Source organism: Cannabis sativa, chromosome 7, assembly GCF_029168945.1.
Source record: "Cannabis sativa cultivar Pink pepper isolate KNU-18-1 chromosome 7, ASM2916894v1, whole genome shotgun sequence".
NCBI lineage: Eukaryota > Viridiplantae > Streptophyta > Magnoliopsida > Rosales > Cannabaceae > Cannabis > Cannabis sativa.
The window spans coordinates 13,753,255-13,779,699 of NC_083607.1; the positions used below are offsets into that span (position 1 = coordinate 13,753,255).

The 26,445-nt window shown below is 32.9% G+C and overlaps 1 protein-coding gene and 1 pseudogene across 4 annotated transcripts; both read left to right on the forward strand.

The window, feature by feature from the left end:
- Positions 1-25,055, forward strand: LOC115694734 (laccase-17). Of its 4 annotated transcripts, none has more exons than XM_061101851.1 (9): positions 1-234; positions 332-483; positions 1,156-1,400; positions 1,488-1,619; positions 1,770-2,750; positions 3,967-5,015; positions 5,413-5,475; positions 6,869-6,934; positions 24,597-25,055. In XM_061101851.1, the coding sequence occupies exons 1-6, from the start codon at positions 109-111 to the stop codon at positions 4,095-4,097; spliced, it is 1,767 nt and encodes a 588-aa protein (XP_060957834.1). In that variant the 5' UTR covers positions 1-108; the 3' UTR covers positions 4,098-5,015; positions 5,413-5,475; positions 6,869-6,934; positions 24,597-25,055. The 4 variants fall into 4 exon arrangements, with proteins under 4 accessions (XP_060957834.1, XP_060957833.1, XP_060957835.1 ...); XM_061101850.1 differs by lacking the exon at positions 24,597-25,055 and adding an exon at positions 8,801-9,290; XM_061101852.1 differs by lacking the exon at positions 5,413-5,475.
- LOC115694786 (bystin-like) lies at positions 11,590-21,555 on the forward strand (annotated as a pseudogene).
- Positions 25,056-26,445: the final 1,390 nt, after the last annotated feature.

Consider the following 26,445-nt stretch of genomic DNA (forward strand, 5'->3'; position numbering starts at 1 on the left):
CCTCTTAAGAAAAAGTATTTATTACCTAATGCTCCCTATATTAAGGCATTGTGTCTTGACTAACTTTATCCCATTACACTAAGGAGAGAAAGAGAGAAAGAGAGAGAGATGGGTACTTCTTCTTATGATGTTCTTCATTATCTTCCTTCAATGACAGCTTTGTTCTTTGGTTTGTATACAATTATGATGATGCCAGAGCTTGTCACATGCAGAACAAGGCATTACACGTTCAACGTACTAAACATTATTAATTATTTCTTTTGGTTTATTTTAAACCTTATTATGGTAATATATGTTTGTTAATGGTATTGTTATGTTTGTATTATGATAGATAAGGAACCAAACCGTGACAAGATTGTGCCATACGAAGACCATTATTTGTGTGAACAATAAATTTCCAGGCCCTCCATTAATAGCAAGAGAAGGAGATAGAGTTATTGTCAAGGTCGTCAATCATGTTTCCAACAATATTACCATACACTGGTAAGTATATATATAATAAAGGAAAATACTTACATATATAATGTGGGTTTTTCAAAATATATTTATACTTATATATAAAATGTGTACAATAGACATCACTACATCTATTCTCACAAAGACAAAGTACTAAAATATTAATATGATAATTTTTTTATAGTAAAACTTTTATACTAATAATGATATGTTCATATAAATAAATTACACACAAATTTAAAATACAGTTGCGGTAATTTCATTTCAAAAAATGATAGGCCCATCTAAAATGAATATGAGTAGTTGAAATATGTAAAATTCAAAATATTTAATTAGATCGATAATAATATATACTATATGCGATGATGCTAATACTATCTTCTTTGAAAGTTTTCCTAAGACGAATAGTAACAAGTTCCACTCAATTGAGCATTTAGTTTGTACTTAAGATATTTTTTTATTTTTAAAAAGCCTGACTATTATATAAATATATATTTTGTAGATTATTATAAAAGGTTTGAGAAATATGATGTAAAATTTACTTCCACAGCCACCAAGATAATATTTTATATTAGACAGCTAAACATATAGCAGTGGCTGTAGTTTAGTGGTGAGAATTCCACCGTGGAGGCCTGGGTTCGAATCTCAACAACCACAATCTGGTTTTTATTTCATTTTTAACTAAATTTTAGAAAACAGGCACGGAATTCGGCAACTGACGAGTGGATGGGCTGATGGACCGGCATACGTGACCCAATGCCCAATACAAACGGGTCAGAGTTATTCGTATAATTTCACCATCACGGGCCAGAGAGGTACTCTTCTTTGGCACGCTCACATCTCTTGGCTCAGATCCACTGTTTATGGGCCCATTATTATTCTTCCTAAGCGCAATGAATCTTACCCCTTTGCCAAGCCTTACAAGGAAGTACCGATTATATTAGGTATAATATTATCCTCTACATAAACTAAATTTATTTTAATGAAAAAAGAAAGAGATTTATATTAACATTTAATTATGGTGTGTATAGGAGAGTGGTTTAATGTAGACCCAGAAGCTGTGATTAACCAAGCACTTCAAACTGGAGGGGGACCCAATGTTTCGGATGCTTACACTATTAATGGCTTCCCTGGGCCATTGTACAATTGTTCATCATCTAATGGTACAATACGTAGAGATATATATATTGGCAAATTATATAGCATTACACTATTGCAAATAGTCAACAAAATTATTAATTGTGCATTGCCTTCTATTTTAAATTATAATGTATACATCAGTCCCAAAATGATGTTTTACTATATATATACAGACACATTCAAGCTGAGAGTGAAGCCAGGAAAGACATACCTACTCCGGTTGATTAACGCTGCACTTAATGATGAACTATTTTTCAGCATAGCAAATCACAGTTTCACCATTGTTGAAGTTGACGCTTCCTACACCAAACCCTACCAAACCACCACACTCCTCATCACCCCAGGCCAAACCACCAACATCCTACTCACCACCAAACCCTACTATCCCAACGCTACCTTCCTCATCGCTGCTAGCCCCTACTTCACTGGCTCCGGAACCCTCGACAACACCACCACAGCCGCCATACTCCAATATCACCGCCCACCCAACAGCACAACAAGTACTCAAAACCTCACCACTTACAAACCATCTCTCCCTCCTTTCAATGCCACCAAATTCGTCAACGTAACCCAATTCGTCGCCAACTTCACCAGCAGCCTACGTAGCTTGAACTCTGCTAAGTTCCCGGCAAATGTCCCTAAAACTGTGGAGAAGAAGTTTTTGTTCACCGTTGGACTCGGGACCAGCCCTTGTCCTAAGAACACCACGTGTCAAGGTCCCAATGGACAGAAGTTTGCCGCGTCAATCAACAATGTGTCTTTCGCGCTACCCTCGATGGCACTTCTGCAATCCTACTTTAACAAAAAGTCAGTCGGAGTTTACACGAGTGATTTTCCAGCAAACCCTGTTCAGCCATTTAATTACACTGGGACGCCGCCGAACAACACGATGGTGAGTAATGGGACCCGGTTGGTGGTGTTGGGGTTCAATGCGAGCGTTGAGGTGGTGATGCAAGACACGAGCATTGTGAGCGCAGAGAGCCACCCTCTTCATCTTCATGGGTTTAACTTTTTTGTGGTGGGTCAAGGGTTTGGGAACTTTGACCCGAACAAGGATCCAGCTAAGTTTAATCTAGTTGACCCGGTTGAGAGGAACACTGCTGGTGTTCCTTCCGGTGGTTGGCTCGCTATACGGTTCTTTGCAGACAATCCAGGTATATATACCATAAATTTTTAATCAAAATAAATGCTGCTTGGTTTTCTAAACAAGTTTTTTCTTTTAGTATAGCGTAATGATTTTTACAATCATATATTATCTTAATAGCTTAAAGGCAGGGCCGGCCATGAAACAAAGTGGGCCATAGGGAGCAAAAAAAAATTTGGGATTTTTTTAAGAATATACTAAATTAAGTAACTTTTTACAAAAATGACGTTTTTCTTAAAATGAAAACAAAATAACGTGTGACACGTACAAAGAGGGTGTGTTTTAAAAAATTGGGCCGAAAAAACTAGGATTACAAGCCCAATATACAAATCGTTAAAAATAGAAAATTACTATAAAAACGTCAACTACATATACGGAAACTTAACATAACAAAAGTAACGTCATTTTTGAAAATCATTGCCAAAATCAGGTGGCCCATGAAAATTTCTCAAAAAATTTTGGGCCCTTATATTAGAAAAAATATGGTATTTTTCAAAATTGGTAAAAAAAAATGTATAATTTTAAAAGAGAAAAAAAAAAATTTGGGCCCTGGGCTGGGTGGGCCCTAGGCACAGGCCTAGGCCGCCTATGCCCAGGGCCGGGCCTGCTTAAAGGTCTGAGTTCGAACCCATCACCTCTCCCTTTTTCCCATTCCTCCCTCACCACTAAGCTTGCTTGTTTTCTAAACAAGTTTACTGTTTTAAAAATAATTATATTGGTTTATTTTTAGGGAATTACCTTATATATTATTTTGTTTTAATTTTTTTTAAGGTTACGGTTTGAGTTTTTAAAGTCATTTCTTTAGTAATTTTTATGTGGGTTGCTATACGATTTTTGATTGCGATTTAGAGGTTGGTCCGCTAGTTGCAATAAATGTTTTATGTGAAATTCAAAAATAAAAATAAACTGTTATAAAATGTAAAAATAATAAAGTACCTTATTCTTGTTTGTATAGAAATGTTTAATTTTCAAAAAAATAAAAAATAAATAATACTTAGTAGATGAGGGTTTATCCCTTTAATTAATTATTTTCCTTTTAAAAAATCAAACTAATATTAACCAGAATTTATTGAATTAAAAGATAAAGAGTGAAAACCTATATAACGTCCATCAATATGAAATCAATGATGATATAATTTTTTTTTTTTTATATTTATGTATGTACATATGTGTAGCACTTGTATATATAGTTTTGAATTTTGGATTATTGCTGTATGGGTGTGCAGGAGTGTGGTTTATGCATTGTCATTTAGATATACACACGAGCTGGGGGCTAAGAATGGCATGGATTGTGTTGGACGGACCCAACCCTAATCAAAAGTTACCACCGCCGCCTTCTGATCTTCCAAAATGTTGACTTTAACTTTGACCAAATAATGGTCCGGACCATTTTCATCTTGAGTTTTCTTTTTTCGTTTTTATTTATTTATTATTTGTGTACACATGTTGATTGGTTGGTTGAGAAAATAATTCAAAATTATCATCAAATATTCTATATGCTTTGTAAATTCACGCATCATATTCATTCAATTTGATCTTGTTCGGTCATTCTAAATAAAAAATAAATTTAAGTAGTCAGTGTGGTACAAAATGAAGTAAATGAATGCTACACATTAAATTATACGCTAAGGGATACCTTAAGGTATAAAATATTACAAGATGAGACATACTACTATCAGGGCCGGTCCTGAAAATTTATGGGCCCAAGACGAATTAAATTTTGGGGCCCTCAAAAATATATCAAAAAAAGAGTGTCATGGGATTTGAATAGGCATGGCAAAAAGATCCATTCATTCGGATCGGATCAGTGATTCGATCCGACGGATCATTACTGATCCGAAACATTCGGATAGTTATTGGATCTTGGATCAGATCCGACCCGCCCCGCTTAAATTTTTTACGAATCGGATCTGACCCGATCCATTTTAAATTTTTTTTTTTTTTAAAAAAAAATTTACTTTTTAATATATATATATTTTTTTTTTAAAAAAAAAAGAAATTTGAATCTACCCTAAATTAAATCCCAATTTCACCAAATCTCATTTTCTTCTCCTCATTTTCCCGAGAAAATCCAAATTCCTCAAACACCCAGGTGTCTCTCGTCTGATTTTAGGGTTTCTTTCCGTAAAATCAAAACGTATTATGTTTCTCTCATCATCAGTTTATTGTCTTCCTCTCACGAACCCGGAACCACTGCACTCCACCTCTCCCACCGGGCGACCGGCCGCCAGTCTCACTGCATCGCCATTTCAGTTCAGATTTTTCTTCTTTTCAGGTACGTATTCTTTTTTTCGCATATCTAATGTCGGGTAGTTTCTGGAATCAAAGGGTAAGCTTTTCTGCCCATTTTTTTTTATCAAGGTTATTCTTCTTGGTTTTCTTCAAAATGTGTTCGTTGTTTCTCCTTTAGCTCATGTCATGTGCTGTCTTTGAACTTTGAAATACAATTAACTTTGTCTTTGAATTAGTCGATTTATTTATCTATTTCCAGTTTAATTTTTCAGTCATTGTTTAACAACTCATTTTACCATATTCGATCAGTATATTATCTTCTCCTATTGGAATCATCTTCTTGGACACACCTTATTTTCCTTATTATTCTCTATTCTATTTTAGGAAGGTTTCTCTGTTTTCATTCTTGTTCTTATTATTTGGGTTTCTATTTTGTCTAGGTGTTTGCATCATTGGATTCTACCTGCTTGATCAAATTGATTTTTTTTTTTTCGCTTTTCAAGGTAGGAGTTTTCTTTTTCTTTGTATTGTTTGCAACTTTGTTTTGTGTGGCTATACAAAAATTAATAATTTCATTGTGTTACGTATGGGTTTTGATTTGTGTTTCCATAAAAATGATAGTGTTTGGATATTTTTGTATAATTAACTTGTTTTCTTGTTGATCTTTTAGTTATATACACGAGTTGATTCTTTTATCATAATGATTCGGGAAACAGAAAAGTTGTTTTAAGATAAATTGTTTATTAATTGTAGGCTTATTTTATGACCAAACAGCATTATCATTTTAGTTTTATTTATTTTTTCAAGAATGTTGTCGATCTACAGTATTTCATTGTGAATTTAGTTTGTGTTATGTCTATTTTTATATTGAGTAATGGGTTATAGGAAGCAAAAGATGGATAAAAATTGGATGTATCTACAAGATAGGCAGAGTAAAGAATATGTTGATGGTGTCAAATCCTTTCTTGAGCTGGCCAAAGAGAGCACTCGACTGATGTTTTTATATTTCATTTGTCTCTGATGAAAATTTCCAATCTCAAAACTAAATAAAGAAATTGGAAAGTGGAAAGTGGAAAGTGGGTGAAATTTACGAGAAGGGTAAGGTTCTTTATAGGGTATGGATTTGTAGTAGAGAGAGAGAACCAAAAAATTGTCTCTGCATATGAAAATGCATGGCACAACAGTTTTACTCTGCCTTTATGTGATGAGTCATGACTCATCTACTCCATGCCAATTCAGTTGACTACGAACTCACTAATTAGCTTTGCAGTTTGTAGTTGACTGAGCTAACACTAATCACTTTCGCATTGTGATTTTAAGGGGAACCTAGTTGTTTTCTTCTCATTGTGAGAGTTGATTTATTTGTGATGACTAGGTATTGGTTTCTTAACTTGTACTAAGGAATTCCTTATACACATATCTTTCTCATTAATTTTGTAACTAACAATAATTTTTGGTGGGGATTTTTGTCCTTACTAGTAATATGGATCTCAGTATAGTTTTGAACTTGATCTTCTTATGACTGACTGACCCTCTGTTTATTCATCATCCGGTAGTCTTATATTTGTGATTAGGGAGATTTTAACTTACATCAATCATTTAACTTTTCGCTTAACCATTAATAAAGCTAGCTTTTTTTTTTGGTAAATGAAAGAAAAAAAAATGTTATTCGGTAAATGTTAATATACTGTGTTTAGTAGAAATATAAGCTCTATAATTGGTGTGACCACTTTTGATCTTGTAATACTAGCTAAAACTTTGCATATCCTTAGAAACTAATCGATACCCTTTAGGCTTTATCTATCACTATGCATGATTGCTGAATAAAATTTGACCATCTACTATTGCTTTGCTATTTATGGTGTTGAATTTTAAAGGTTTTTCCACTTTGTGCAGACTGATAGTGAAGTTGAGGTACAAGATCTGCTTGATAATCTTGGACTTAGAGATAAGCAACAATTTGTAAGTTTTCTTAGAATTATTAAAGGAATACACTATAATTATTAAAAAAAAATTATAAATTTAGATATAAAATATATTTTTTTTTTAAAAAAAAAAAAATGGGTCGGATCAGATCCGATCCGTATAAGACGGGTCGGATCAGATCCGATCCGAGTATCTGATCCAGCGGGGCGGGGCGGGGCAGATCCGTACATAACTGGATCAGGTCGGATCAGATCCGACCCGCTCCATTGACATTCCTAGATTTGAACCCATGACCTAGGACATTATGTCCTCCACCTCAACCAACTAAACTATAAATATTTGTTGTTTATATTACACTTAAATTTTACTTAAATAAAAGCCTAATAATTTTTTTTATTTTTTTATTTTGGGCCCCCGGAAAGTGTGGGCCCTAGGCACGGGCCTAGCCCGCCTATGCCTAGGGCCGGCCCTGACTCTCAGGTACCGATTTTGAGTTTTGAAATCGATTCTCTCTTTCTCTCTCTCTATTTTGTTGTTGGATATGATTTAGCCATTATCTATCAAATTCTATTTATTGAATATTATTTTTAGATTAGGAATTATTAAGAAAATATTTGTTTGTGAATAAACTAAGAATTATTTTAATTTTAAATATAGTTTCTCAAAATTTTTTTTATAATTAATTATCTGTATTAGTTTTATAATTAATTTTGTAATTATAAATAAAAAAAATATATACCTCTAAACAATAATGGGATTACTTTACAAAAACATCCTAATACAAACATACATAATCAAGGAAATCAAAGAATTATTTCCAATTGGAGAACAAAGTAGTTCTGCTGTAAAAATTATTCAAACTGTAAACTAAAGTAAATTTAAGTAATATTTGGAAATGATTTCAAGATGATCATCATATGTTATACCTTGCATTAAGTATACTAATGTACAGCTCAATTAACCAGAACCAAAGGCTCAGTTGCAGCTGACATACTCCATTTCTACATCTTGAATTATCTTCAAACAGTTATTTTCCTTTTAGAAAAAGATATAGTGGTCAAACATCTACAAACATGAATTTAAAATAAAAATATTCTGATATATATATATATATATATATCAAAATTTGCACTTCAAGAGATGTTAGTGAACTCATCCTTTAAATGGGAATACTCAAAATTCTCATATTTTTAAACCTACTGAGAATACCAATTCTAAATCCTTCACTAGTTGATAATTAATACTAAAAATTCTCTTAGTGGATTCATTCATCATGCAAGCTGTCATCTCACCCTTTTTTCCACACAGTAAAATGGTCAACTACTATATAGGATATAAAATATGGTTGACCTTAACAAGCTCAACAAGAGAGAATATTGGGAAAAAGAATCTTAGCATTGTATTTCTAACAAGCTCACCCAAATCACAACTTTTTCAGTTTTAACATTGTTTCGGCATAAATAACAACACTCTGTCTGCAACAGAACACACTGTTATCTCCACCATATCTCTCCAAAAAAATCTCAAATTATAGGATAAAAAAACAATTTGACTTAGTTAGGTAATGAAAAGAAATCTCTACGAAATAAAACTAAAATTTTACTTGTCATACAAAAAAACCAATTCTTAAACGGTCTGATGCAACTAAGAATAGACCTCAATATCCTCCTCATATTGAAATAAGATCACCATAATTTTGCATTGGAACTTGACAACCCGGAGTAATTTCTTCATGTTTTGAGTATAGCTTTATTATTTATTTTTATTTTTTTGTACATAATAGTCCTCATAGAACTCTAGCATATTGTAAACCAGAAGGCTAATATGGTTTCTCATTCAAACGAGTGAAAATTTTAGACTCACACACAACGACTTATTAATTCATTTCATTGCTCGCTCTAGGCTTACAGTCTGTCAAATTGCGAGAGCTGCAGTTACTTTGGCCACAGGACTATCGAAGAAGGCAGGGGCTGAGGCTACTCTATAGTTTACTTAATCACGTAAGCTTGATGGCTAGAATTTCGGGATTCGCGAGCCTTGGACCTAAGACCAAGAACTTTGTAGTTCTTAGGTGGATTGACATCATTCGTCTTTGGGGTATATTTCTACACAATGAGGGCTGTGGGAGGTACAGATGAGCTGCAAGTGGCCATAGATAAGTTTGAGGATCAGAAGAACAAGAAAGAGGTTGAACCAAATTTGCCATCTAAAGCTTAATAACATGTTTAATTGTACTTCGTTTGTTGTCTAAAACGGAAATAAGATTTTCTCGATACTCTTTCTTTACAATAAGCTTTTTTTGCTGGCGTAATATGTAATATTTCTTCATTAAATGTCTAACACTACAGAAATTTTGTTCACTTACATGCCAAGCACATATTATTTTTAACCTTGAACGTTGGTAAAGAGAGATTTCAAAGTTCAAACACAGTGAGTTTTATCAGGTTTGGATTTTAGATGGTTTATTTCTTATTTGGAACAAGGTTACTATTCTCAAACTAGTGAAAATATAAAGACTTATTAAAAGTAGATAAATCAGAGTCTGAAAACAATGGGAGGGTTAATGAAAGGTGTGTTCATAATAAATCTAACAATGGGAGGGTCTTTTGTTGCTTGCGACATCAACTAAAGACTATATTGAGTGACCCTGACCCTGCATTAGTCTAAGAAATCCTCATAAAATACTTATTGGAATTGCTCTAACTAATTTATTCTTCCAAGTGGTTTTGACAATTTTTTTTTTTTAAATAAAGTTGAGAGATGGTTATATTATCAACTTTCATGGGCTCTAGGACAGCTCTAGAAAAATTCCTGTTATATCTAATAATAAATTTTATGATTTTGGTTATATTATTATTTTTAATATTAACATTTCTATTACAATTTTTCAAAAATAAAAGTGATATTTATGTAAAGCCCATCCCAAATGTGATAACCAAAAGGATATTTATACAACCCCAAAGCGTATTATGATGATACCGTTTCTTTCTGGTTCTCTCTCCCAGTCTCACTCGATCGCTTTCTCACTAAACCCTAGAAATTTTATCAACAACCTGATCGCTGATCGGACATCGGAGAGCGGAGCGGAGGCGTTTTACTCTCGAGTCTGGATTTTGAGTTTTGAAATCGATTCTCTCTCTCTCTCTCTCTCTCTCTCTCTCTCTCTCTCTCTCTCTCTCTCTCTCTCTCTCTCTCTCTCTCTCTCTCTCTCTCTCTCTCTCTCTCTCTCTCTCTCTCTCTCTCTCTCTCTCTCTCTCTCTCTCTCTCTCTCTCTCTCTCTCTCTCTCTCTCTCTCTCTCTCTCTCTCTCTCTCTCTCTCTCTCTCTCTCTCTCTCTCTCTCTCTCTCTCTCTCTCTCTCTCTCTCTCTCTCTCTCTCTCTCTCTCTCTCTCTCTCTCTCTCTCTCTCTCTCTCTCTCTCTCTCTCTCTCTCTCTCTCTCTCTCTCTCTCTCTCTCTCTCTCTCTCTCTCTCTCTCTCTCTCTCTCTCTCTCTCTCTCTCTCTCTCTCTCTCTCTCTCTCTCTCTCTCTCTCTCTCTCTCTCTCTCTCTCTCTCTCTCTCTCTCTCTCTCTCTCTCTCTCTCTCTCTCTCTCTCTCTCTCTCTCTCTCTCTCTCTCTCTCTCTCTCTCTCTCTCTCTCTCTCTCTCTCTCTCTCTCTCTCTCTCTCTCTCTCTCTCTCTCTCTCTCTCTCTCTCTCTCTCTCTCTCTCTCTCTCTCTCTCTCTCTCTCTCTCTCTCTCTCTCTCTCTCTCTCTCTCTCTCTCTCTCTCTCTCTCTCTCTCTCTCTCTCTCTCTCTCTCTCTCTCTCTCTCTCTCTCTCTCTCTCTCTCTCTCTCTCTCTCTCTCTCTCTCTCTCTCTCTCTCTCTCTCTCTCTCTCTCTCTCTCTCTCTCTCTCTCTCTCTCTCTCTCTCTCTCTCTCTCTCTCTCTCTCTCTCTCTCTCTCTCTCTCTCTCTCTCTCTCTCTCTCTCTCTCTCTCTCTCTCTGTTTTGTTGTTGGATATGATTTAGCCATTATCTATCAAATTCTATACATTGAATATTATTCTTAGATTAGGAATTATTAAGAAAATATTTGTTTGTGAATAAATTAAGAATAATTTTAATTTTAAATATAGCTTCTCAAAATTCTTTTCATTTTTAATTTTCGTTTTAATTTTGTAATTGTTAATAAACAACATTATTATTATAAAAAGATACTAAAAACCTGAGTATGAGTATTTTATAAAGAAAATAAAATGAAAGCATAATAATAATTATTAAGTAAATTGACAATGTTCCTACAAAAACAATTTTAGGTATTTTTTTAAAAAACTTTTGTATTATGAAATAATTAACATGCATGTATAGAATAAATATAATTATATAAAAAAATATACCTCTAAACAATAATCGGATTACTTTACAAAAACATCCTAATACAAACATACATAATCAAGGAAATCAAAGAATTATTTTCAATTGGAGATGTAAACTAAAGTAAATTTAAGTAATATTTGGAAATGATTTCTTTTTTTTTTTTTTTTTTGAACATATATTTGGAAATGATTTCAAGGTGATCATCATATGTTATACTTTGCATTAAATATACTAATGTACGGCTCGATTAACGAGAACCAAAGGCTCGATTCTGCGAGTGATATGATATACTGGATACACATCTTGAAGTGGCATTCCACCAGTGTGTGTGAATTTTCTTTCAGTTTCTTCAATGGGGGGAAAGAAGAAAGAGAGGATCCGTAATCCGCGACCACTTCCTTGCCGATGACAATAAAGAGTCATTGCCTTCGAAGAAGCGTTCCAAATCTAATGAGAGCGGAAGCGGCATCGGATGGAAGAGAAGCTTATCTCTTCGGTATGAGCTCCAAGATACTCAGCGGCTGCGGCTCGACGGAGAGAGGTTGAGGACGAAGAGGTCCTTGCCCAAAACCCTAACAATTCCCTGCGGGTCGTCGAAGAGCCGGCCAAGGATGATGATGATGAAGTGGAAGATGATATTGATAATTTTTCTGGGTTCGATGAAACTCAGAGCCGCTATGGCGATTACGAGGTGAGTTTTTTTTTCCTCTTTCAGACCCATGTTTGAGTAGGGTTTCTTTGTTTCCAAAATTATATATATGTATGTTTATTATAATTATATGTATTGTTGCAGGAAATTGATGAAGAGGATGAGAAACTACTCGAGTTATTTATGTCAAAAGATGCAGTTCCACAACGTACTCTTGCTGACATTATTATTGCAAAGATTAAAGAGAAAGATGCTAATGTGTCTTCAGGTTGGACCATCACTACTCAACTTTAAAGAAGAAACTCAATGGATTTAATATGGTTTTCCCCCTTAATCTACATTTTCTAGAAATTTATGTTAACTCATTTGCATTTTTTTTTCTTTCCAAATTGCAGAAGTAAGGCCTATGCCTCAGTTGGATACCTCTATAATTGATTTGTACAAGGGGTATGCTTACTAATTACTTTTTTTATTATTATTTTATTTTTGAAATAAAGTTATTTATGTTCAGCTTCATGTACTCATGGCTAATGTCATATATAGTTATGCCATAGTGTTATTGAAGGTGAGTACGAACTTTGTTTATGCGAGACTTGGCAAGTTTCTTAGCAACTATACGGTGGTAAGATACCTAAGGCGTTTAAACACATACCTTCAACGATAAGCGGGAGGATATTACGTATTTGGCCAGAGCCCGAGAAGTGGTCCCCCAATGCAATGTATCAAGCTACAAGAATTTTCGCGTCCAATTTGGGTGTGAAGAGGGCAGAGCGCTTTTACAAGCTTGTCTTGTTGCCACGAGTCAGGGAAGATATTAAAAAGAATAAGCGTTTGCATTTTGCTTTGTATCAGTCTCAAAAAATGTGTTTACAAACCTGGTGCATTCTTTAAAGGAATACTATTTCCTCTGTGTGAGGTAAACAGACTATTCTTCAACTTATCAAGTGGCTGGGCTCCTAAGCAATTATTTTTTCCTAGTTCCTTTTTTGTTTTTGACAAAATTATTTTCTTCATTGGCAGTCAAGAACGTGCAATCTAAGGGAAGCTGTTATTATTGGGAGCATAATACAAAAAGTTTCAATTCCTCTTCTTCATTCAAGGTTTTTATATATTTTGTTGTGTTTTCAAAGTTGTCCCCTCCCCTTTACATAGAAAATTACTTTTCATTGGATATTTTAAACAAGCCTTTTATATGCTTTTGCAGTGTTGCATTGTTGAAGCTTGCTGATATGGAATATTGTGGTACGACAAGGTATTCCAATACATTTTACATATTACATTTTAGAACTAAAGCATTGTTGTATATTCTATAAGATGTGATAGCCATCAATGATTGTTTGTTGATCTGAAATGTGTTCCATATTTGACATTTCATATGTTGTTTGAAAAACGTCTTGACATTGTTGGGTCTAAAATACTTGCAGTTACTTTATAAAGCTCCTTTTGGAGAAAAAGTATGCTCTTCCATATCGGGCACTTGATGCTCTTGTTGCACATTTCGTGAGTTTTCGGATGACACAAGAATTATGCCTCTAATATGGCACCAATCGCTGCTTGCATTTGTGCAAAGGTATTCAAGCATTCTAGGAATTCCTCTTACTGTTTAACGTGTTCCGAGTAAGAGTTTGAGACTGGCAAAGTTATTGTTTCTCTTACAATTTGTTGGCGTTACTTACAGGTACAAGAATGAACTACAGAAGGAAGATAAAGTTAACCTGAGAGCTCTTCTTGAAAAGCAAAAGCATAAACTAGTGAGAAAGGAGTTTCATTTTTTCTATATTCAATTCTTTTCTTAACATAACTAAGATCAATATGTAATCTTTATTCTCTGGTTGAATGTAGGTTACTCCTGAGATTAGCAGGGAGCTAAATAATAGCCGCAATCGGGGTGAGAAGGAGGATGATCTTATGCTAATTGATATCCTTTGTCTGTTAGACTTTTATTTGGGCTTACATTATATTTTATTGGTTTTATTAAAACTTGGGTTGATTGGATAGTTCTTTCTTTGTATTAGCCCATGTTGTTGGTCATCAATTGTTAATGGGCTTAGCATACGTGTGTAAAGTCTAGGTGAAGCGAAGTGTGGGCTTTTCTAGTTGGTGAAGCCTTTGATGAGCAGCCCGGCCAACTAGGGTTTTGTAGCTAAGTCCCCTCCCTAACTCTATAAATACATATTGTCTCATCACAATTGTATACCTTTTGATAATCAGAGAAAATAAACTGCTTCTGATTTAGAGATCTAGGGAGGAAGACTTAGTTGATAGTATTGCACTATCGAATTGGAGTAAGCTTCTTGTGGATCAATCAGAGATAATTGCTATGGATCAATCAGGTACACATACCTAATTATTATATCTTATTATTGTGTTCTATGTTATATACAAATAGATCTTGGGTTAATTGTTAATTTATCTAACATGTGGTATCAGATTGCCTATTGTATATGATTTAGAACCTATAATTAGTATAATTAATTTGTATATGTTAATTATCCATAATTTCATATTAATTTCGTTATTATTTTATGTTGAATTTTTTGTTTTTAAATCTTAAAACTTTAGGGGTTTTGTTTATTATTAAATTCTCGTTCTATTGATATATTATATGCATGAAATCATTGTGTATATTAAGAGAATTTTAAATTTAAAGTTTTAGGGTTTATATGATTATAATATGAAATTATATTTTGTGTATTTTGATTTTATTGTTTTTGATCTAAAATTGATTATAGATAACTCATTATCAATTGTTTAAGAATGTTCCTACATAATTAATTTCGGATTTAAACTAAGATTAGCATTACAATTTTTTTTTGTTGTGTTCTTCAATTTTCGGATTGGTATTGTCTTGAAATCTAGAGATTTAACCTTTAATACCCAAAATTAGTAGCGTAGATCAATTAGAAATTCAATCCCGATCGAAACCCATCCAAAATCCCCACTTTTCGACGAATTTTTGGCCGGAAAACGATTCTGCGAACCGTGGCGGCAACCGGTCACGTGACCGGCTATTTGGACTGTCGGAGGTTGAAGGTGACTCCCAGCCGCGAAGCCCACTCGCGCAGGTGGCGCGTGGGGGCGCGTGGGGCCGGCTGGGATGTCCGTTTTCGACGATTTTTTTTTCAGCGTTACTAGAATTTAATTTCTGATTTTCTATGATTTTTAATTAATTTTTTGACTCCGTTTAATAATTATTATTATTTTAATGATAATTATGTAGTTAAAAAATTATTAAAAATATTTTTTGATAATTTTTTGAAATTTGTCAATCATAGAAAATTTTTTGAGTTTCTTCTCGTTCCATAAAACATAGTCACTCTCTTGTTTAATTTATCTTGACTATGTAGTCTCCACCAATTTTCTTATATTCACATCTTATGATTATTTGTTGTTCTAAATTTTAAAAACTTGATTGTTTGATACAAAAATAATGTGTTATGGTGGACACTTTATTTTTTGATTATCAATATAATAAAAGTAATCATATATCTCTTTTGGAAATTTGGTTGAAAATTATTCATTTTCAATGATTGTTTTATCACCAAATTTCACATGTTGAAGAAAATATTATATCTTTTGGTTGACTATATGTGTAATTACTTGCCCAAAGGTAGTATTTACATATATTAGTTCACATTCTATGAAGTGAGTTAATATTAAATGTATATATTTTAATTATTTGCCCAAAGGTAATAATTTAAATGTATAAATTTATTACTATGTTTTGCTTGAATTAATACATATTTTTAAGAAATTTATTTGCCCAAAGGAAATAAAATTCTTAAATGATATGTATTTTTTCTTTGTTGTTAACTTCATGAAGGTAGATCATGTGCGTGTTATATTCTCACCCCAAAGGGGAGTTTATAATGACCAGTTGACTCTACAATATTTTCTAATGCATTGCTCATATTGCTTATTCAAGTTTTAATTTTTTGGATTTTTCGGTCTCCTTTTTTGCGAACAACAATAACGTTTTTATCTGAATTCTGAATGCTTCCAACTTTAAGACATGGAAACGAGATGTGAAAATTACTTTAGGCATAATAGATTTGGACTTATGCCTTCGAGAAGAAAAACCTGCTGATCTTACTGACTCCAATACAACTGCCCAGAGAACTCATCATGCACAATGGGAAAAGTCAAGTCGTCTTAGTCTTCTTACTATGAAAAGATCCATTCCTGAACATCTATTGAGTGGTTTGCCAGACACTACAAATGCCAAAGAGTTTTTCAATGTTGTAGAAAAACTATATGACACTGGTGAAAACGCCGAAAATTTGGACATCTTATGGATGAAATGACAACCATTAAGTATGAGGAATTAAAAGGAGTGCGAGATTTTATTTTGCAATTTTTAATGTTCAGTCCAAGTTGAAAGATCATAATATTCCTCTTCCTGACTTTTACACCATTCTTCAAGTTCTTCATGAACTTCTTACTTCTTTTAGCTTTACCAAGACAACCTAAACACTTATAATAAAATATGGAGTGTTAGTAACCTTATTTCTCAGTATATAGCTGAAACAAGCAAGCTAATAGAATGAGAAGAATGAATCTTCTCACTTTGTTTCTCAACTCAAGCCCAACAAAGGATAAAGAAAATATGAAAAGAAGCAACCACAACCAGGGGCTAAGGGATCTCAGAAGATAAGTGAGAGGGAGTCAAAGCTTAAAGTGGCACTTATGTTAGAGTTGATGTTATCTATATTGGCACACTTATTCTTGAATTACAGTTTAGTGTTCAGATTGTTTTGAACAGTAATTTCTTGATTCCTACTTTTAAAGTAATTCAGTTTCGCTTCCGCTTATAGTTAAACAATGATTTTCTTTTCGTTTTGCCAATTATAGTGTTGACATTATGTTTGACTCCGAATAATTGGAAACTGTTTTTACTCTGATATTCTTTTCAAATTATCATTGACTTCCTTAGCTTCATTTTTCAATATTGTCAATATTGTGGATAAGAAATCTTATATTAAGATAACATCCTTATTATTCTGGCACGATAAATCGGGTCATATTTCTAAAGAAAGAATTGATCGATTACTTCTAGCTAAAATTCTTTCTCCTGTTGATGTTTCTGGTTGTGATACTTGTGCTGATTGTACTGGTGAAAAATTGACTAAGGTAAGAAAGCAGACTGCTAACTATAGTCACTCTTTATAAGAGATTATCCACAATGACATCAGTGAACCTTATTCCACCACATTGTGTAGAAACAAGTACTTTATAACTTTTATCGATATTTTTTTCTTCTTTCTTCTTATGGTCTCACCTACCTGATCAAAGACAATCCAACGCTTTTGATAAAGTCAAAATCTTTCGAAATGTTCTTGAGATATAATTGGGCAGAGTCATAAAATTTGTTCATTTTCATCGCGGAGGAGAATATTCTGGTTGTTATTCAGAATCTAAACAACACATGAGGCCTTTTGCTGAAAAATTTCCAGAAAATTGTGTAGTTTCTCAATACAATATGTTAGGTTCACTGAGCGAAATGGCGTTGTTGAAAGGAGAAATCGCACTCTCATGGATATGGTTAGAAGCATGATGAGTAGAACAAAGCTTCCAAAATTTTTATGGGGTGAAGCACTTATGACTGCAACTTATATTTTAAATCGTGTTCCCAGTAAATCTGTTCCCAAAATCCTTTTGAGTTGTGGATTGAGAGGAAGCCTAGTCTTAATCATCTTTGTGTATGTGGTTGTCCAGCTGAAGTACAGATTTATGATCCTAATTTGAAAAAGTTAGATCCGAGAACAAATCGTTGTTATTTCATTGGTTATCCAATGCGCTCAAAAGGATATCGCTTTTACTGTCCTACTCGTGGTACGCGAATTGTTGAATCTCAGACTGCTAAATTTCTGGAATTTGATGTTCTTTGAAAATATTCATTCACCATCTCTTGAAATGGGGGAGTCATCTAAAGGAATTTTTATTCCTATGTCTTTTTCAAGAGATGATAATAATAGCAGTCTTATTCTTACTCTAGTTGATAACGCTCCTATTGCTGATGAATATATTGCTCCTACTATCTAAGATGACGAGGGTCCTATTATTGATGATGAACCTATTATTGAAGAAGGTTTTGTTGTTGATGAGGGTCTTGTTATCAGAGAAATCTAATTGTGGAATATGTCATTCAAAATGATGGTCAATAAATAGAGGTTATTCCAGAAGTACCTCCTATATGGAGATCTCAAAGACAAAAGATGTCAATAAGGTGTGATGATAAATTTATTTACCTTGGAGAAGGTGAATGTGATCTTGGTCATTTTGTGGAACCTCTTACTTATAGTGAAGCACCCAATTGTCCACATTCTTCAAAATGGATAGAAGCTATGGATGATGAGATTAAGTTCATGGACAAACATAATGTATATGTGGAAGTTAGTTCTATTACCTGATGGTTTCAAACCAATAGGTTGTAAGTGGATTTTAAAAACTAAAAGGGATAAAAAGGGGACAGATTGAAAGGTTTAAAGCGCGTTTAGTGGCTAAAGGCTTTACTCAAAGAGAAGGTATTGATTACACTCAAAATTTTCTCACCTGTTTCCACTAAAGATTCATTCAGAATTATTATGGATTTAGTTGTGCATCAAATGATTGTTAAAACTATTGTTCTGAATGGAGAATTGAGTGAGCAAGTTTATATGTCTCAACTTAAAGGCTTCGAGGAAAATAGAAATGACAATTTAGTTTGCAAATTGAAATGATCTATTTATTGTCTCAAGCAAGCATCTCACCAGTGGTACTTGAAGTTTGACAAGGTTGTGACATCGTTTGGTTTCGTAGAGAACAAGTTTGATCAGTGTATTTATATGAAGATCAGTGGGAGTCGTTATATTTTTCTTGTTCTTTACGTAGATGACATTTTACTTGCCAGCAGTGATTTGTCACTACTAAATGAGACCAAAAATTTTCTGTCTTCCAATTTTGATATGAAAGATCTTGGAGAGGCATCCTATGTTTTGGGGATTGAGATCCATCGTGACAGGAATCGAAAAGTTCTTGGCTTATCTCAAGAAGCTTATATTAATCGTGTGCTCAAAAGGTTCAACATGGATTTATGTAAAGCTGGTTCTGTTCCTATTCTGAAAGGGGACAAGTTCACTAAGCAGCAATGTCCTAAGAACGACTTGGAAAGAGAAGCAATGAAGAATATCCCATATGCAAGTGCAGTAGGGAGTTTGATGTATGCTTAGGTTTGCACTAGACCTGATATTGCTTTCATGGTCGATGTTCTTAGGAGATATTTATCTGATCCTGGCCTTGATCATTGGGTTGCAGCCAAGAAAGTTTTGAGATATTTGCAAAGAACGAAGAGTTTTATGCTTGTGTATAAGCAGGTTGACAATCTTCGAGTTGTTGGTTATTCAGATTCAGATTTTGGTGGTTGTGTAGATGATTTAAAGTCAACTTCTGGCTATATTTTCACCTTGGCAGGTGCTGCTATTTCTTGGAAGAGTGTCAAACAGACTTTGATCACGTCATCTACTATGTATGCTGAGTTTGTTGCATGTTGGGGCATCTTTGCAAGCTTTGTGGCTGAAGAATTTTATTTCGGAGATACGAGTGGTTGATTCTATTTCCACACCTATGCTAATCTATTGTGATAATAATCTTTGTTTTCTTTTCAAAGAATAACAAGATTAGTAGTGCTTCTAAACACATGGAAATAAAGTATCTCCTTTGTCGGAGACTTGGTCAAGAAAGGAGAGATTGTTATTGAAAATTGCAAGACCGAGTCGATGTTAGGAGATCCTCTAACCAAACGGTTAAGTGTCGTCTTGTTTAATAAACATGTTGTTAATATGGGCATTTTAAAATCTTTTGATCTTTTGGGTTAGTGGGAGTTTTGTTTTCTGTTTGTTTTTAGAAATTATTATTTATAATTTTCTGAATAAAGTTATGAACTACATTTTATGTTTCAATATTTTTTATTATTGAATGGATATGTTTTCAATTATGTTTTGTTATATTCTCGAGAATGATTGAATTGAAAGCATGTGGTTCATATTGTTGTGATCATTGTCTTTTAAATTTATTTGCTTATTGACAATGATATGTTGTTGGCTTAATTCTTTAAGCAAGTTTAGTGACACTTACTTATTTTAAGTGGTGTATGTTTAATTTCACTGGCTTATTTATTAAGCATCACGGTATCAGTGAAATTGAGGACTGATAAGGATATTATGTTATTTTAAATTGATCACATGTTGAACATAATTCCTTACCACACTACTAGACTTATTGACCATGTCGATTTAATACTTTGGTATTTGTGATTATGAATGTCTTTTGTTGAGCTAAAAACAATATGACTGTCATAGTTCATTATCAAAGGTTAAATTGGACCGGTATGTTGAGATGCTATCAGAGAACTATCATTTTTTTTAAGTGGCCACAAATGTTTTCTTGTTGTTCAACCCATGAGTCGTTTTCAAACAAAATTATTTTGATATATAATATATATGTATTAAAATCAATGTAGCCCAAGTGGGAGAATGTTAGACTTTTATTTGGGCTTACATTATATTTTATTGGTTTTATTAAAACTTGGGTTGATTGGATAGTTCTTTGCTGTATTAGCCCATGATGTTGGTGATCAATTGTTAATGGGCTTAGCATCTGTGTGTAAAGTCTAGGTGAAGCAGAAGTGTGGGCTTTTCTAGTTGACTGAAGCCTTTGAAGAGCAGGCCCAGCCCAACTAGGGTTTTGTAGCTAAGTCCCCTCCCTAACTCTATAAATACATATTGTCTCATCACAATTGTATACCTTTTGATAATCAGAGAAAATAAACTGCTTCTGATTTAGAGATCTAGGGAGGAAGACTTAGTTGATAGTATTGCACTATCGAATTGGAGTAACTGCTGTGGATCAATCAGAGATAATTGCTATGGATCAATCAGGTACACATACCTAATTATTATATCTTATTATTGTGTTCTATGTTATATACAAATAGATCTTGGGTTAATTGTTAATTTATCTAACATTGTCTTGTTACAACTACTTTTTTTTTCTTAATTTTTTATTTTCGTCGAGCATGACTAAATAATTCAAGTGTCCCTATAGATTCAATGATGATACAATTTATTGTTTCCTTAACTTGAAATTACCTTCCCCTATTTCTGTGATCAATAAGACCATTGAAGAAGATAGGTTTGATATTCCAGAGGTTCCTATGGAGGAAGATTGATCAAAGTACTTGCCAAAGGTATTTTCTTACACTCCATTCTTGCAAGGCTCATTGTGTTTGCAGCATGAAAATTTCGTCAGAATTTAATCATGAAGATTTGTTAATAGATCTGTTAATGAGTGCACATTTCTCAAACTTGTTTCAGTTTCATTCACACAATGAGAGGGCACGTATTGCAGTGAAAATAGTTACGTCTGAAATGAACAAATTAAAAGATAGTGTGAACTACACACCCTTGAGAGACCGCAAGACCATCACGCAGTGTACCAGTCGTTAAAGACATTCACCCATGAGATGCTAGCAAGGCTTAGTTTATCGCTTTCACAGGAAATTTTTGATTGGATATGTTTTGTCATTTATATTTTGATCTTAACTCATCAAACATCATTTCATCATCATCCTAAGAATTTGTTTAATATTGAGTTTGAGATGAAGATGAAGTTTATTTAGAGGATCGGTTTTGTTTTTCTTTTTTTAAAGTGTTAATGTTTTTCTAGTACTAATTTTCCTTCAACTGTATAGTGTTCTTTATTTTAGTACTTGAAAAATATAAGACATGGATTTAAATTAATATTGACTTTGTATTTCATTTCTTTTAAATCTAATATTGATTACATGCAATTGTACCAATTTCTCTCTCACACACACACAGCAGTTTCAAAAATACTGAATTGAACCATTAAGAAGTGAGGAGGTTTTGAACCTGAGATATTGAAGGTCTTTCAATTTTGGCCTATTTTCATAGGAATTGAACCATTAAGAGAATCTGTCTAAATAAGTGATTACATATTTTGATTAGGGAGGAAAGAAAAGTTGTAAATCTGGTGAGATTGATAAGTATAATTAGGTCCCTTTAGTAAAGAAAATTTCCAGACTAAAAGGGACCTTATTATTCTTCTTTGAAGTTTAAGAATATTAACATCCTTAAACGGAGAGAATTGTAAAATATGTGTATTTCATATGATTAAATTGTTCATTTTTTGTTTGGCAATTTGCCCATGACCAAATTGACAATGTTCTTACAAAAATAATTTTAAGTATTTTTTAAAAACTTATGTATTATGATATAATTTGAACAATATTAACTATGGATGATTATTAAATAAATTTAATTATAAATATTAATTTTAAAAATATTAAATTATTAAATTTTGATTAAAGATGTATAATAAAAGAAAATGTTTGAATTAGCTACTTAATTAAAAAAATATTTTTTTACACTATATTAAAAAATATATTTATATACAAAATATTTAAATTAATTTACATTTTATTTTTACATTAGGAGATTCTTAGCCCCATTAGGGATTCCTAGATGGGAACTCCCGGCAAATTTTCCGTCCCCTACATTCCTAATTATATACTCTTCAACATATTTTTTTGTATTAATTTAGAAATATTAATTTTGTAATCAAAGTTATAGAATGTAATCTGTATTTATGTTGAGTAATTATTCTTTAAAGTATATGTTTTATTTAATAAAAATTCCTTATATCTAATAATAAATTTTATGATTTTGGTTATATTATTATTTTTAATATTAACATTTCTATTATAATTTTTCAAGAACAAAAGTGATATTTATGTAAAGCCCATCCCAAATGTGATAACAGAAAGGATATTTATACAACCCCAAAGCCTATTATGATGATACCGTTTCTTCTTGGTTCTCTCTCCCAGTCTAACTCGATCGCTTTCTCACTAAACCCTAGAAATATTATCAACAACTTGATCGCTGATCGGACATCGGAGCGGAGGCGTTTCACTCTCAGCAGGGCCGGCCCTGAAAATTTATAGGCCCAAGACGAATTAAATTTTGGGGCCCTCAAAAATATATCAAAAAAAGAGTGTCATGGGATTTGAACCCATGACCTAGGACATTATGTCCTCCACCTCAACCAACTAAACTATAAATATTTGTTGTTTATATTACACTTAAATTTTACTTAAATAAAAGCCTAATAATTTTTTTTTTATTTTTTTATTTTGGCCCCCGGAAAGTGTGGGCCCTAGGCACGGGCCTAGCCCGCCTATGCCTAGGGCCGGCCCTGACTCTCAGGTACCGATTTTGAGTTTTGAAATCGATTCTCTCTCTCTCTCTCACTCTCTCTCTCTCTCTCTATTTTGTTGTTGGATATGATTTAGCCATTATCTATCAAATTCTATTTATTGAATATTATTTTTAGATTAGGAATTATTAAGAAAATATTTGTTTGTGAATAAACTAAGAATTATTTTAATTTTAAATATAGTTTCTCAAAATTCTTTTTATAATTAAATATCTGTATTAGTTTTATAATTAATTTTGTAATTATAAATAAAAAAAATATATACCTCTAAACAATAATGGGATTACTTTACAAAAACATCCTAATACAAACATACATAATCAAGGAAATCAAAGAATTATTTCCAATTGGAGAACAAAGTAGTTCTGCTGTAAAAATTATTCAAACTGTAAACTAAAGTAAATTTAAGTAATATTTGGAAATGATTTCAAGATGATCATCATATGTTATACCTTGCATTAAGTATACTAATGTACAGCTCAATTAACCAGAACCAAAGGCTCAGTTGCAGCTGACATACTCCATTTCTACATCTTGAATTATCTTCAAACAGTTATTTTCCTTTTAGAAAAAGATATAGTGGTCAAACATCTACAAACATGAATTTAAAATAAAAATATTCTGATATATATATATATATATCAAAATTTGCACTTCAAGAGATGTTAGTGAACTCATCCTTTAAATGGGAATACTCAAAATTCTCATATTTTTAAACCTACTGAGAATACCAATTCTAAATCCTTCACTAGTTGATAATTAATACTAAAAATTCTCTTAGTGGATTCATTCATCATGCAAGCTGTCATCTCACCCTTTTTTCCACCTGTAAAATGGTCACTACTATATAGGATATAAAATATGGTTGACCTTAACAAGCTCAACAAGAGAGAATATTGGGAAAAAGAATCTTAGCATTGTATTTCTAACAAGCTCACCCAAATCACAACTTTTTCAGTTTTAACATTGTTTCGGCATAAATAACAACACTCTGTCTGCAACAGAACACACTGTTATCTCCACCATATCTCTCCAAAAAAATCTCAAATTATAGGATAAAAAAACAATTTGACTTAGTTAGGTAATGAAAAGAAATCTCTACGAAATAAAACTAAAATTTTACTTGTCATACAAAAAAACCAATTCTTAAACAGTACAATGCAACTAAGAATAGACCTCAATATCCTCCTCATATTGAAATAAGATCACCATAATTTTGCATTGGAACTTGACAACCCGGAGTAATTTCTTCATGTTTTGAGTATAGCTTTATTATTTATTTTTATTTTTTGTACATAATAGTCCTCATAGAACTCTAGCATATTGTAAACCAGAAGGCTAATATGGTTTCTCATTCAAACGAGTGAAAATTTTAGACTCACACACAACGACTTATTAATTCATTTCATTGCTCGCTCTAGGCTTACAGTCTGTCAAATCGCGAGAGCTGCAGTTACTTTGGCCACAGGACTATCGAAGAAGGCAGGGGCTGAGGCTACTCTATAGTTTACTTAATCACAAGAAGCTTGATGGCTAGAATTTCAGGATTCGCGAGCCTTGGACCTAAGACCAAGAACTTTGTAGTTGCCGGTGGATTGACATCATTCGTCTTTGGGGTATATTTCTACACAATGAGGGCTGTGGGAGGTACAGATGAGCTGCAAGTGGCCATAGATAAGTTTGAGGATCAGAAGAACAAGAAAGAGGTTGAACCAAATTTGCCATCAAAAGCTTAATAACATGTTTAATTGTACTTCGTTTGTTGTCTAAAACGGAAATAAGATTTTTCTCGATACTCTTTCTTTACAATAAGCTTTTTTTGCTGGCGTAATATGTAATATTTCTTCATTAAATGTCTAACACTACAGAAATTTTGTTCACTTTCATGCCAAGCACATATTATTTTTAACCTTGAACGTTGGTAAAGAGAGATTTCAAAGTTCAAACACAGTGAGTTTTATCAGGTTTGGATTTTAGATGGTTTATTTCTTATTTGGAACAAGGTTACTATTCTCAAACTAGTGAAAATATAAAGACTTATTAAGAGTAGATAAATCAGAGTCTGAAAACAATGGGAGAGGTGTGTTCATAATAATGATCAATCTAACAATGGGAGGGTCTTTTGTTGCTTGCGACATCAACTAAAGACTATATTGAGTGACCCTGACCCTGCATTAGTCTAAGAAATCCTCATAAAATACTTATTGGAATTGCTCTAACTAATTTATTCTTCCAAGTGGTTTTGACAATTTTTTTTTTTTAAATAAAGTTGAGAGATGGTTATATTATCAACTTTCATGGGCTCTAGGACAGCTCTAGAAAAATTCCTGTTATATCTAATAATAAATTTTATGATTTTGGTTATATTATTATTTTTAATATTAACATTTCTATTACAATTTTTCAAAAATAAAAGTGATATTTATGTAAAGCCCATCCCAAATGTGATAACCAAAAGGATATTTATACAACCCCAAAGCGTATTATGATGATACCGTTTCTTTCTGGTTCTCTCTCCCAGTCTCACTCGATCGCTTTCTCACTAAACCCTAGAAATTTTATCAACAACCTGATCGCTGATCGGACATCGGAGAGCGGAGCGGAGGCGTTTTACTCTCAGGTACCGTTTTTGAGTTTTGAAATCGATTCTCTCTCTCTCTCTCTCTCTCTCTCTCTCTCTCTCTCTCTCTCTCTCTCTCTCTCTCTCTCTCTCTCTCTCTCTCTCTCTCTCTCTCTCTCTCTCTCTCTCTCTCTCTCTCTCTCTCTCTCTCTCTCTCTCTCTCTCTGTTTTGTTGTTGGATATGATTTAGCCATTATCTATCAAATTCTATACATTGAATATTATTCTTAGATTAGGAATTATTAAGAAAATATTTGTTTGTGAATAAATTAAGAATAATTTTAATTTTAAATATAGCTTCTCAAAATTCTTTTCATTTTTAATTTTCGTTTTAATTTTGTAATTGTTAATAAACAACATTATTATTATAAAAAGATACTAAAAACCTGAGTATGAGTATTTTATAAAGAAAATAAAATGAAAGCATAATAATAATTATTAAGTAAATTGACAATGTTCCTACAAAAACAATTTTAGGTATTTTTTTAAAACTTTTGTATTATGAAATAATTAACATGCATGTATAGAATAGATATAATTATATAAAAAAATATACCTCTAAGCAATAATCGGATTACTTTACAAAAACATCCTAATACAAACATACATAATCAAGGAAATCAAAGAATTATTTTCAATTGGAGATGTAA

Excerpts from the sequence above, each read along its gene's own strand:
- LOC115694734 (XM_061101851.1), top strand. The coding sequence starts at position 109 with ATGGGTACTTCTTCTTATGATGTTCTTCATTATCTTCCTTCAATGACA. Across the intron at positions 484-1,155 it reads AACAATATTACCATACACTG|GCACGGAATTCGGCAACTGA; the intron begins GTAAGTATATAT and ends TTTAGAAAACAG. Across the intron at positions 2,751-3,966 it reads GTTCTTTGCAGACAATCCAG|GAGTGTGGTTTATGCATTGT; the intron begins GTATATATACCA and ends ATGGGTGTGCAG.